At 39.7% G+C, this 13,625-nt stretch overlaps 1 protein-coding gene across 7 annotated transcripts in view; it reads right to left on the reverse strand.

The window, feature by feature from the left end:
• The window catches only part of Map2k4 (mitogen-activated protein kinase kinase 4), a 104,533-nt gene that overhangs the window by 37,250 nt on the left and 53,658 nt on the right, over positions 1-13,625 (reverse strand). For 4 of the 7 annotated variants that reach the window (XM_057774456.1, XM_057774455.1, XM_057774461.1 and 1 more), the window contains one exon: positions 6,183-6,357. The exons of 1 other annotated variant lie outside the window; for it this stretch is intronic. In XM_057774456.1, coding sequence (XP_057630439.1) covers positions 6,183-6,357 — 175 coding nt within the window. Of the gene's footprint in view, positions 1-6,182; positions 6,358-6,724; positions 6,803-10,256; positions 10,348-13,625 lie in introns of those variants that run through there. 2 more of the 7 variants (XM_057774457.1, XM_057774459.1) reach the window with 2 other exon arrangements.

Raw genomic sequence — 13,625 nt, forward strand, 5'->3', positions numbered from 1 at the left:
ACCATGCCACATAAGATGTGTTAACTGGAGTAATAGTGCATTCCACAACTGCCATGGGTGCAACCAACTGCCGTCTGACTAGATTTAAGGCCTTTTACAGCAGAGGGACCTTGTATCTTTTTTTAAAAAGGAAAGCAAACCGTGTTTTTTTTTCATTTTAAACACCAATCCCAATTTCCACTCCCTCCCCTCCTCCCAACCCCTCCACCTACGTCCTCACCTCACCCCCATCCACTCCTCAGAGCAGGTAAGGCACATTGCTTTGAGGAAGGTCCAAGGCCCTCCCTACTATACCTAGGCTGAACAAGGTATCCATCCAAAGAGAATAGGTTCCAAAAAAGACAGTACAAGCAGTAGGGATAAATCCTGGTGCCATTGCCAGTGGCCCTGCAGTCTGCCCCAGCCACACAACTGTTACCCACATTCAGAGGCACTAGTTTAGACCTATGCTGTTTCCTTCCTTGTCCGGCTGGAGTTGGTGAGCTCCCATTAGCTCAGGTAGACTGTTTCAGTGGGTGTCCCCATCATGGTCTGGGTCTCTTTGCTCATATTCTTACTCCTCCCACTCTTCATCTGGAGCTCAGTCCAATGCTCCAATGCAGGTCTCTGCCTTTGTTTCCATCAGTTGCTGGGTGAAGGTTCTATGGTGGTATTTAAGATATTTATCAGTCTGACTACAAGGCAAGGCCAATTTGGGCACCCTCTCCTCTACTGCTTAGGGTATTAGCTAGGATCAAGCTAGGGGATTCTTAGGAATTTCTCTAGTGCCAGATTTCTTGCTAGCCCCATAATAGCTCCCTCAATCAAAATATCTCTTTCCTTCCTCTCATCTGTCCTTCCTCCATCTCAACTACCCTGTTCCCTCAAGTTCTCCTCCCCCTCCCCTTCTCCCTTGTCTTCCCCTTCCACCTTCCTACTCCCCCCACCCCTCCAAGTGCCTTTTTAATGTTTGTATTTGTAATCACAGGTTACTGCTTATTGTTAGCCTAAGTGACTCATGAAGATAAACTTCTTTCTTGCAACGGGCAGTGTTTGGTACAGATTCATAGCCAGTCAAGCTTATGACAGTAGATGACTGTCGCTGTAATACAGTAGCTCAGTGTTTAGTGGCAGATGAAAGAAAACAATCAGATAAATCCATTACCCCTTCCACGTCTCAGAGAACTTGGGGCAGGTAGGAGGAAGCACAAACATTGAGCTGGAGGAAGAGATAGAATCATTCACAGCTCTTTCATTCAAACTGGGAGAAAAGAGGGAAGTTAAGACTCAGAAAACGAATGAAATGCAAAAGGTTCTGAAAACTCTTGGAACTTGGAATTCTCACATAGCATTGGGGAATAGAAAAACAGTAACAACTGCTCTCCACAGCAGGCTGACTGCCTCAAAGATAGACAGAGAACACCAAGGATGCAGCTTTTCTAAGAGCTAGGGTGGGGCTTTTCTCTCCTACAACTGCCTAAGTCCTCCTACTCCTCTAATCAATCTCTCACCTTCTATGTCCCTATAAGCAATTCCAACAAATACGCTATCTCACTAAGCGAGGCTTGGGTAGGATCCTTTCTTTGGTCTGTCATTGGTGCCCTACTTCGGGTAAATGTTTGTTTACATCTCCCTGGAAAGATTACACAATACCACACCTGTACAGTCTTCACCAAGGGCAGACATACCTAACCCATAGATGGTAAGGAAGGGCTGAGCTGTAGGGCTGCTGATACTGTCAGAGAAACCTTGTCCTTCCCACTAAACACCTAAGTTCTAGTTCAACAACACTGACCAAATAAGTGGCAAGTCCTGGATTTAAAACAGTTGAATAAAACAGAAAAAGCAAAGGAGAAGAGTCAAGGGTAGAAAATGAGACAAATTAGGCAGATCATCAACAAAAAGAAAATGTCTGAAGCCTTAACATTCACACTATAACACCATTTGCAGTCTGGTACAAAATCCAACCTAAATAACTGGCCTGTTTTTCTGTTTGGGGTAGCTAGCTCCCCAGAGGGCTGCAACATCATCATAAAACCCATATCCTAGAAAAGCAGGACTTACTGTGGGAAGACCTGGGTGGTGATTCATGGCCGTCTTCCTTCTCATAGTTAGCAATCAGTGCTGGTCACCATACACATGTGTCAGGCCATGAGTCTGAGTTACTGTATGACACTTCGTTGGTCCTTTCTCATCTCCTCCCACATCCCAGGAGCTGCCTTGTCTTTGACTCTGATTTACCTATAGACTGATGCTGCAAGGTGTTTCTTCCACATCTGAATTTCTCTAACCCTAACTAAGAAATCTAATCCTATTAATTTCTTCATAGACTGGGTTCAAACCTTGAAATTTATCTACTACAATCAACCCTTGTGGACAGCAATGCAGAGAACCTTCTCTAGTTAGGACAGTAATGTCTTGTTTCACTTCATGATTACCCCACCATCAAGAAAAATGGGTCAGTACCCTCAAAATTCACTGCTGTGCTGTTCACAATATGAAATATTTGTGCTGTTCACAATATTTGTGCTGTGCTGTTCACAATATGAAATATTTGTGCTGTTCACAATATTTGTGCTGTTCACAATATTTGTTCACAATATTTATGCTGTTCACAAATGAAAACACTTGCATATCGCCAGCTAAGAAGTAGATAGTAAGAATGCAGTGTATTCACACTGTGGGATACTATTCATCCCATTCATTACATACAAAAGAATGCAATCCTGGTCATACAGGAATTGTTGGAGCTGAAGGCCAGCCAGTTGTGCACCCTGCACAGTTTCATTTGTGGGGCCTAAAAAAAGTTTTTCTCAGAAGCTAAGAACACAGTAGTGGATATTGGAGCAGTGGGGGACAAGAGAGAGCTAAGAGTAAAGGTTAATCGATAGTTATTACTACAGTTGAAACTTTTAATATGCTATTTTATTGCATAGAAATTAACATCTTAATAGAAAAGGTGCTGTATATTTCAAGAAACTATTTTGCATCCACCATTTAAAAAATGGTAAATTTAAGGTAATTGGTATTTTTAAATGAATTTAAGCACTGTGTGTGTGTACTTGTGTGTTGTGACATTTCCTCATGACTTTTTGTTTTTATAGATCTACTCTAGAATTTTTTAATTTTAAAATGTTAATGGGACATTAAATAAATGTTATTTGTAGAGAGTACTCATCAAAGTCAAGAGTTGACAGCTGCCCTCCTTTTATAGCACTTCAGGATTCCTTACTGCCAACAATGACTTCTCCCTAGACTGCTATGGCCCAATCATCATAGCATGGGTTGACAAGCAAATAGTATTAGTCATACTCAGTAATGAGCAACAGCTCTTTGTCCAGTGTACAATTAAAGCTTTGAGATTAAAACTGCCCACATTTGTCTGCTAACACATCAGGAACTGTCTAAAGACACATTTCACATGTTCCTTGTTGACTCTAATTTATTATACCTTGGTCAATTTTCATATTAGGTCTTTGAGATAATTATTTTAGGTAACTAAGAAGACAACCTTCAGCCATTTCTTATACACAGCAAAATCAATCTGGGAAAAGGCATTCTCAAAAGGAAAAATAAGGAATTGTGACATAAAAAGAAATTCCAGTTCACTTTTGTAATGCTATTCCAAGAAAATTCTAAAGATGATTATAGGGTAGACTTAATTTTAGTGAAGTAATCTTTCTCCATAGTATCAAAATACATATTCAAATGCTAGCATTGAGCTTCTTCAGGAAATGTTTCTCAGTTAACCACAATAAAAAGTTATTCACTGTGTGGCTCATCTCTCTTGAAATATAACACACCAAATCTAACTCATTCTTAACCACTCATCACTTCTATATAATTATGTTGTCAGGGTGGTCTGTGTGCCTACATGATGACATGTGACACAAAAGACTCTGTTTCCCCAAAGAAGTCAACAATAAATATGTTTAAAATTCTATAGCAGGTGACATCTATCATTCATCAACTGGTATCAAATTAACATACATTGATCTTATTCTTCCAGTATTAATGATGTCATAGAATCCAATGATACTTGCTCATCTATATCAAGTTACGCCTTACTGCTATCCTCTCATGTATCAAACTGCCGTGTGTGCTCAATTACTTAAGAGAATAAACAGAGACAGTTCAGCTAGGAAGGGTACATTTGACAGCAACAAGTGTAGGTTCTGTAAGTGCTCTGAGCACCTCATAGGAGTTGGAGTTCATATTAGCACTCCAATGGAGTCCTCAAACCAGTCACTGGTATTGTAATAGTATCTATTACATATATATTATGAGTGTTGGACAATAATTCAATATTTTCACCCTCAAAACTTGAGTAACTATTATACAGTCCCAAATATGATCAAATTAATCACCAAGAAATGTCAAAATAAGTGCTTTCTTTTCCTTTAAAGTCTTTTACTCATTTTAAAGTTTATCCACATTACTAAATAACATATGGTGCTGATCACCACTGATGAAGTACATTCAGCTCCAAAAAAAAAAGTCAGTGGGGGCTGGAGAAATGGCTCAGTGGTTAAGAGCACTGACTTCTCTTCCAGAAGTCCTGAGTTCAATTCCCAGCAACCACATGGTGGCTCACAGCCATCTATAGTGAGACCTGGCGCCCCCTTCTGGCCTGTGGACACACATGGAAGGAATGCTGTACACATAATAAATAAATCTTTAAAAAAAAAGTCAGTAATAATATTTAAAAGTACTTTGCCTCATACTTGGGAGGCAAGTTTAGAACTTGAGCTATCCATGAAACTTTTCCTTAAGACCCCATCAACTGAAGCTGGATGCTACATGCAGACAATACAAGAACGTAAGGACAACAGAGTATTCATCAGAAGCATCTAAATCAAATGACTTTCTTCCTCCTTATACTGCAGGAACACAAGATAAGGATACAGAAACCATTCTAAGAACATTTTGTTTTTATACATACTCTAGAGCATTTTTAGGTCTTTGAGACATAGAAAATTTCATGAATGTACACACTTCTTCCTACACCAAAAGCAACTTTCTCTCCATGTTGTAAAAAATAAGGTCAAAAATAAGAAACTGGAGAAAAACATAAAATGTTTCCTCAACACTAATCTAACATTATCCTAATATGACCTAGCAGTGAGGAAACACTGAGCACTGCAGACAAACACCATCAAATAAGATGTTGCCGCAACAGTCCTGATGGCATTAAAGTATTGTGAGACAGAGCCACTGCCCAGTGTTATCTTTTTCAAGCCACTGTAACAGATCCAAAATAGAGATTAACAAGATTAAGTTAGACTACCTGTAAAGTCACTCTCAACTGTTAAAAACTGAGATGTTATTTGTTCTTATAGCTATTTTAAGTTTAGTGAGAGTATGGCCATATCTTGTTTTCTCTTTTAAAAATACCCCCGAATTGCTGATGTGCCTTGAATATCTTAAACAGAACACAATACTTTTTAAACACTTGAACAGACAAAGTACAGTTATGCAAATCAATTAAGAGTGACAAACACTACCACTTCATCACAGGTACACAGAGGTCTGCTGGCTATGGCTTATAGACCAAATCTCCACTTCTGGACTTTTTTTTTTGGGGGGGGGTGTAAATGAACAAATTAAATGGCACAATACAATAAGGACAGAATGTGACAGTATCATCACAAGGTACACATTTATATACAACTTTTAAACCAGGGAACAGGGCAGTACTGAGTAGAGATGGAATAAACCAACAGAAGCCGAGCCGGTCAGGACCGAGTAAGGTTGAGGTTAGTGGCAACAGCATGTGTGTGGTTTCCAGGAAACCTTCAGTATGACTGCTGTTAGCCCTAGCCCCGCACCTTGCCCAGCCCAGTGTGCTGCTTCTTCCTCCAGCTCCCGCCTGGCCTGGCTCAGAGCAGCACTGCCCTGCTCCCAGGGGTGTGGTGGCCCAGCCTGAACTCACCTTGGCAGTGAAGGGGCCAGAAGTTTAAAACCTGTTAATGCATTATGGCAAAAGTGCAATGAACATGCACACTTCACACACTCAAATTCCACAGCAAGAAAACACACAACCAGTAAGACAACCTCTACACAAAACACTCTCAGTGAAAGCAGAGACAGAATCTTTAACACCCATTATTACCACAAAGGTAAGAATAGAGCAGTGGTGTTGGTGCCCCACAAAATTTCAGCTAATGGATTAAAGTACCAAAAGTAATCATGGCATCACCTACTTTAACTGCCATTATCTGCCCACTTGGTTTGTGGACCATTTTGTTGACAGAACCATAAGCTCCTCGTCCAATTTCTCCAAGGTCTTTCAAGTCCTCTGCAGTGAAATCCCAGTGTTGTTCAGGGGAGATCTTCAGTTTTCCTGATGACTCAATGCTGTGTGTTCTCAGTCTCTCTCTGTTAAAATATTGGGAAGCAATTTTTCCACATTTTAAATAGGTTTTAACTTTTTTTTTCTTTTAACTAGCACTGAGTATGGTGTGGGAACGTTCATCAGCTCATAAGGACACAAGCAGCATAACCTCCAGTTCTGGAGCTGTTTGCATCATCCTGCTTTATACTCACTGAATTTTTGTAAAATACATTTAGGTATCCCGAAGGCGCAGCTTCAAAGACATTCATACAATCTAATCTCCTTTTGCTGATGAAACTAACACTATCTACCAATTTTTATTATTCAATAATAGGCCCTTTTTGAGCCTATAAAACTGCCTTACCAAGCAAGAATCCCAGCACTGAAAATTCATTTCTACAAAATGCTTACCCTATCATATCCTCTAGTTGGTAAAGTGGTTTCCGAAATTTGCTGTACCAGTTCTAAACTCCAAAGGCCAGGAAGTGCCTGTAGCAGTTAAAGAGTGTATGGAATAAGTTGGAAGCAGCATTTCCAAGTATCCCCAGTAGTTTTAGCAACATGTGGGAATGTGTACTTTAATATACTATCCTGTTATTGTTTACACCATGTTGAAGTGGGGAAGAGATAAAGTGCCAGCTTAAAACTAAAAGGAAGCCTGTACTGTCTTATTCAAACCTTCCAACCTCTGTTCAGTAACAGGAATAATGGGCTGGAAAGAGAGTTGGTTACTAGAAAAGTCACATTGCATTAAATACCATAACCAAATCCCAACACAGAAACCAGTTTTCTTTCTCCTCTCCCTCTCCCCGCATATGAGAACAAGCTGTATCAACCTAGAAAGTGCAATACATACAAACAGACCACTGAATATCAACTAACTAGTTTTCAATTTCATACTAAATTACCAGAATCTGTTTCAAAGCCGAGCCTTGTGATGTGAACAAGGAAGGTTTACAGACTCGGTTATCTATTTTGTTCTTGCAAAACTCTGGAATGCTTCCTGCATTTTGTAGAAATTGTTTCCTGTGGCTAGTTCTAAAGGCCTCAAAAATTTTAGAATGCTAAAATCTCTTTTCCCAAATAGCCATACTGACTGTTGTTGATAGTAACCAGATTCAAAGGTATAGTTAAAAGCTTTGTATATTTTATCTAAACAACTTAGGGAAGCCGTGCTCCAAATAAGAGGGTCTAACAATACGGGCTTGAGTCCTGAGTCAGTGGCTTCCACTCACTCAACTGCTTTCATTTGCACCCCTGCCTTTGCGAGGCCAGCTTCCAGTGACAGAATCTGCCCAGCAGCCAGGGCCAAATGACCACTTCAGTCCTGATGAAACCAGTGCTGATCTCTGAAGAAAGAAAATATATTCAGGGATAACAAAGATTTTTCTCAGGAATCTTCTTCCTGACGTAGACAGAGTAAGTCAGAAAATACTCTAACATAAAGAAATTCTATTTAGAATGACCACTGCTCTATAATCACTGGTAATACCAGCTTTATGGCCCGTTTTAATTATTGATGAAGCACAGCACTGGCCAAACAGTAAAGCTAGCTAGAAAAAGTTCACGGAAATTACTTGTAAATTGGAAGCAATATTTTAAATATTCACTAACATGAGGGTCACATGGTTCCCAACACCTTTTCCCTCCTGGCCTCAAGCTGTTTTCAGATTTTTGTTTTGGTAAAGATCATGGGATACTACTTCACGGCGGGATGCCACATGCATTTGCTACCATCCTTGAGAATTGAAATGAATACACCTCTCTCATATAATAGCATGGAATATCAACAAGCATAATGCTCTATAATTTTAAGGGAAAATTTTAGCATTATGGAATCTCTCTGCTAACAGTTTAGTCAGCTGTACAGTTTTGAGATTAACCCCTATTTTCTTTTTGAAAGTGAACAGTTAAGAAGTTAAGAGATACAAAATATCTTACTGAGCTAATAAAATGCCCCAAATTTGGTAAAGCCACCAGATATTCAACTTTTTGAACACACTGACAAATCACAGAGAACATTCTATGGTTATGACATCACTACACCATGTTCCCACAACCTTCACTCATACGAAACCTTTAGCAGCATCCACATAAAAAGCTCAAACTTAATGGCTTCCAAAGAAAAATAAGTGTAATGCTAGCTTAGGAACCCTGCCTGAACCCAACCATGAACTCTAGCTGTCAGTCAATTTCGGCCCTAAACTACTTTAGGGGCTGTGGTAGTTTTAATGAAAATGGCTTCCATAGGCTCATATATTTGCATGTTTGATTCCCACTTGTTGAGACTTTCTTTGTAGAAGGATTAGGGGGTGTGGCCTTGTTGAAACAAGTGTGGCATTACTGGAAGAGGTGTGTCACTATGAGTGAGGTTTCAAAAGCCCAAACCAGGCCCAGTCTTTCTCTGTCTCCTGTCTGTGGATCAGGATATAAGCTCTCAGCTACTGCTCCAGCATCACACCTGCCTGCCTCCATGCTCCTTACCATGATGGTCATGGACTGATCCTCCGAAACAGTAAGCAACTCACCAGTTAGATGTTTTACTTTATAAACTGCCTTGGTCATGGTGTTTCCTCACAGTAGTACAACAGTACTAAGACAACAGCCTAAGAAAGAAAGCCTATAAAAAATAGAAAACATGTCTATTGGGAAGATTGGCAAGGGGGCCAGCATTAAGGTTCAGTGGGTAAAGGTACTTGCTGCTAAACCAAACTACCCTGGTTCAATCCTTAGATCACACATAAGAAGGAGAAAACAGATTCCCACAGGTTGTACTCTAACCTCTAAAAGCATTTACACACATGTACGCACACACACACTGAAAAATGGTAAAAAAAAAAAAAAAAAACAACATAGAACATATGTTAAATTTGTACTCTTATGACTGTACTCTTGAAGAGGAAGAAGTTCCCTAGTTCTCAAAAGATAACCCCTTTCTTGGGAAAACCAACCAACCAACCAAACAAACAAAAAACTAACCTGTTTTATCAAAAAATATCTCCCCAATAACCTTCATGTTCTCTTCGCAGTTTTCTACAAATCACCCAACGCTGCCTTTGGTGAATAATCCATAATGTCCCAACTGTATTACTAAACTGGGAAACTCAGCCATGAGTAACCACCATGCTGCCCAGCACCCATTCTCCTCTCCATCCTCCCTACATGAGACAGTAATGTTGTATGTCCTGACTGCTTATGAAATAAATTGTGTTCCCTCTCAAAACTCATATAACAAAGAAATCCCTGATGTGACTATATTGAAGATAGGTCTACGAAGAGTCAACCAAGGTTAAAGAAAAGCTAATAAAGGTGGAGCCTATTTCAACAAAACTGGTCTTGTAATAGAAGACACTAGAGAACTTGCTTCATTCCTGCATGCATTAAAAAAAGAGGTCCTATGAGCAGCCAATGAAATGGTGCCACCTGGAAGTCCTGGAAAGAGACCGCAGAATGGAACTATCTTGCTATGAACTTGATCTTGGACCCTCTACAATTGTGAGAGATGGTTTCTGCTATTTAAGCCATAGTCAATTATTTAGTTTTAGTTTTTAAGTAGGCCAACCTAAGATACCAACAACGCTTGCAGTTAGAAGTGGTAAAAAGGAACACAGCACTTAAAAGAAGCTGATACAACTACTTCCCCTCCTCCTTGTTGTACCAGGCTCCTTCAAAGCCCTTGAGAATGGAAACATTATCTTCAGAATGACAGGGTGATCACAAAAGCACTCTAGGCTTCACCTGTGAAGCCTACTCTAAATGAAACTATGGGAACGGGGAAGGAAGCTATGAGGTTTATGCCATTATCCCTGTATGTCTGTATGCACGCAAGTTTACTCTGAACTAATAAAGTCCCTAATGTTATTTTATCTCTCAAGAGTTGGAGAGTCCCATATCCCCAGCATCTGGCACAAGAACGGACAGGTCAACAGGAAAGTTCACTCACCATATAGTGGCTGGCAGACAACAACCCCAAACATATTCAAACCCACAGCAATTCTAGCCAAAAGCGCTGCCTTGAATGGAATCCTCAACTCAAGTATCTCTGGTTTTTTAGAGACCTAAGTCTTTAATCTAATAATTCTTGGTTCCTAAAAAAAGAACAAAAACACATACATACTCACATAGAGAAAAACTGACACACTTTGCAAAGGTTAGAGAACATACAAGATTATAAGCAGGAAATTTGATAGGCTCAAATCCATCCAGTACAGGCCCCTGTGCATTAATGCACAGAAACTAAAATCTGACATCACAGACTTACCTTGTCATAAGAAAATCTGCAAACTGTCTCTTTTGATCCTATAAATTTGTACTCAAGTCTTTTCAGATTATTTAGCTTTTAGACAGACACAGCCAACTTTTCCATTTACTATTTAACACTATGTCTAAGGTAACTGTAGTCTTTTCACTGACCCACACAGAATCTATAATTTCCCAAAGTCTACAGATTTATAAAAACAAAGAACAATGATGTTAAGTCACAAAACGTTCATCAGATCACAACCTGAGAAAAGTTGTATTTCTTCATTTGTTGGCTTGTATTTTTTTTTTGTTTTGTTTTTTTTTTTTTGGTTTTTTTTTTGTTTTTTTTTTTTTTGAGACAGGGTTTCTCTGGGTAGCCTCAGTTGTCCTGGAACTTTCTCTGTAGACCAGTACAAAGGTGGTCTTGAACTCATAGAGATTTGCCTGCTTCTGCCTCCCAAGTGCTGGGACTAAAGGCATGTACCAGCACCGCCAGGCAAGATGTTGTATTTCTATCTCTCATATCTGATAAAGCTGCCCAGGGATTTCTATATAGGTGGGTAGATTTCATGTTGTTTTCTATATGGATGGGTAGACTTCACATTGCTTGTTTTGTTTTAAATACAGTGACACAACAAAGAAGTGACAGGTGGCTCCAGGCACACTTGAAACTTCATACTTGCCCTCTGTTAATACAGTAGTGGTGGTATCTGCTTTGCAAACTCAGTGGCAAGACAGGTTTCCTAGTCACTTCTATCTAACCAAATATCCTAAGCCAACACCCATGCCAAGGCTGTATAGGTAGAAAGAGGGAAAAACCTCACCACCACAATTCAGAAAGAAAACACTTTCTGCTTGTACTTTTTTATACAATATGCATAAGTAACAAAAACTAGTTTATAAATTTCACTAAAATATTAATGACATGGCAGTCATTAAACAACCACCTCATTTTGGTCAGGGCTGCACAGCATGCTTGCATGGACTTGGCAGAATCAATAACACCAACCAGTCAAGGGCACATTTTGCCTTGTATTCTAATTTGAAATGATACTAAGACCAAGTAAATTTACTCCCTCTCCCTCTTTTGTGAGACAGGATCTACACAAACTGAATAAGTCTCAAACTCCTGCCTTGGTCCCATAGATATTGGGGTTTCAGGCAAACACCACCAGAGCTAGCTTGAGACTCTTCCTAATTGCACTTTTCTATGTCACTGATGCGCTTGAATAATCCTGTGCTTGCTGATTAATAAGCATTCTTGCTCTGTTAACTGCCAGAAAGAGCACCACTGAGACCTGCTAGTCCAGGTGTCTGTTTTGTCATTAGTGCTTTGCCTATCAAGTTCTTTATCTAAAGCCGTAAATTCTGTCTGTCATAAATATTTCCTGACTTGTTTACTTTCTCAATGAACTCAATAATTTATACATATGTAATCAATTATTTTCCTCTAGTCCTTGTGTTGAGGGCATGGATATGGGAGTGTAGGTAGACCAAGGCAACAAGAATTAAGAAGGCAGGGTCCACATAAAAAGCATCTCATAGACATGCAGAGCGTCCCCTATTCCACACCAGTACATGTGAGGAATGACACAAACTGGTGAGATTCCCAGGGCCTAGTGTAGTAACAAGAATATCCACTGGCCCAGTACAAATTCCCCCACCTCTAGTCTCCTGGCTCTTTACTAACAAACTCTGAACTGACAGCGGGGGTTCTAAAGCATAAATCCTAATAAAACAACCATAAATTACTATCAATACAATCTCCTACTTCCATCCACAATGCTTTACTCATGATGACCCCATTTCCCAGATAAAGTGTGCCCCATTCATTTTTCCTCCACAAAGAAAAAAGCTGTTATTTTCTGTCTGGAGGAAAGAATAAGAGGGGACTTGAGATAGGCAGAGGGGCCACCCTTCCACAGGCAGTCTCTACTTGAGAAAACGTGGACAGAATTTTTATTTTGATAGTATCATAACAAGCACAGCTGCCAATGAGAGGTCAGTATGAGAAGCAGCTATGCTGGTATATACCTGTAAGTCAGCACCCAAGGGGCTGAGGCAGGAGAATCAGACTCCAGACCAGCCTACAACATACAGCAAGACCTGTCCCAGGAGGAGTAAAGAGTTTAGTTAGCACAGCTGTGATCTAGTCCAGACTGTATGATAAGCCTGACTCCATTCTATTTTCTAACAATATTTCTTACCACATACTCATGATTCCAATGAATAAAACTGTTTCTGCATTCACTAGAATTCTTATATTTCTAGGATACTATTTAGGCTTAAGTACATAATTCAACCATACCACCACAATGTTTTGGTAAAATGAAATACATACAAACACACACACACACACACACACACATTCATTCCCATGGCCTTCTAACATCTCAATTTGGCATCCAATATGGACATGTTTATAGATTAAAGAATTCAATTAGAAAAAAAAAAGGGTTTTGGGTTTTTTCCTCTCTGAAAAACTCTCCATGGAAATCCTGGATTGGGCTTCATGTTTCTCCACTGCACCTATGAATGGAATCAGGCACACTAGTCCTTAGGAGATATTTGATCTATAATCTCAGCAACATTATCAAAAAGTATGGAGTGGCCATTTAGTACTTCCTACTCAGAGTATCTTAATCTGGATCTACTGCTAATCATTTTTTTTTTTTGCTTCATTCTTGCAATCATCTCCACAGTGTCTCTATCAGGGGTTTCATTTTAAAGTGTTCAGATAAGGCAATAAGCATTAACCCATCAAATTAAAATGCAAGACGGTTTTCTCTATAGGGCAACATCCACACTGGAAGCCCTAGTTTGATTTTGATTCTTCACCATATGTACTCATCTTTTTTCAATCATACACCCAAATACAGTGACTGAGATTTCCAGGCACAACAATGGCAGACACATTATCCTGAATGTGGCTCATGAATGTGCCCTAATATATGAAGAAAGAAGCATTGAAGACCTCCCAACCTCAGACACTCCCATAGCACAGATATCCCAGCAAAAGTTGAGCCTCAGGCTCTTACACTAGCATGTTCCTTCAACACCACCATCTACC

The sequence above is a fragment of the Chionomys nivalis genome, chromosome 7 (assembly GCF_950005125.1).
Source record: "Chionomys nivalis chromosome 7, mChiNiv1.1, whole genome shotgun sequence".
NCBI lineage: Eukaryota > Metazoa > Chordata > Mammalia > Rodentia > Cricetidae > Chionomys > Chionomys nivalis.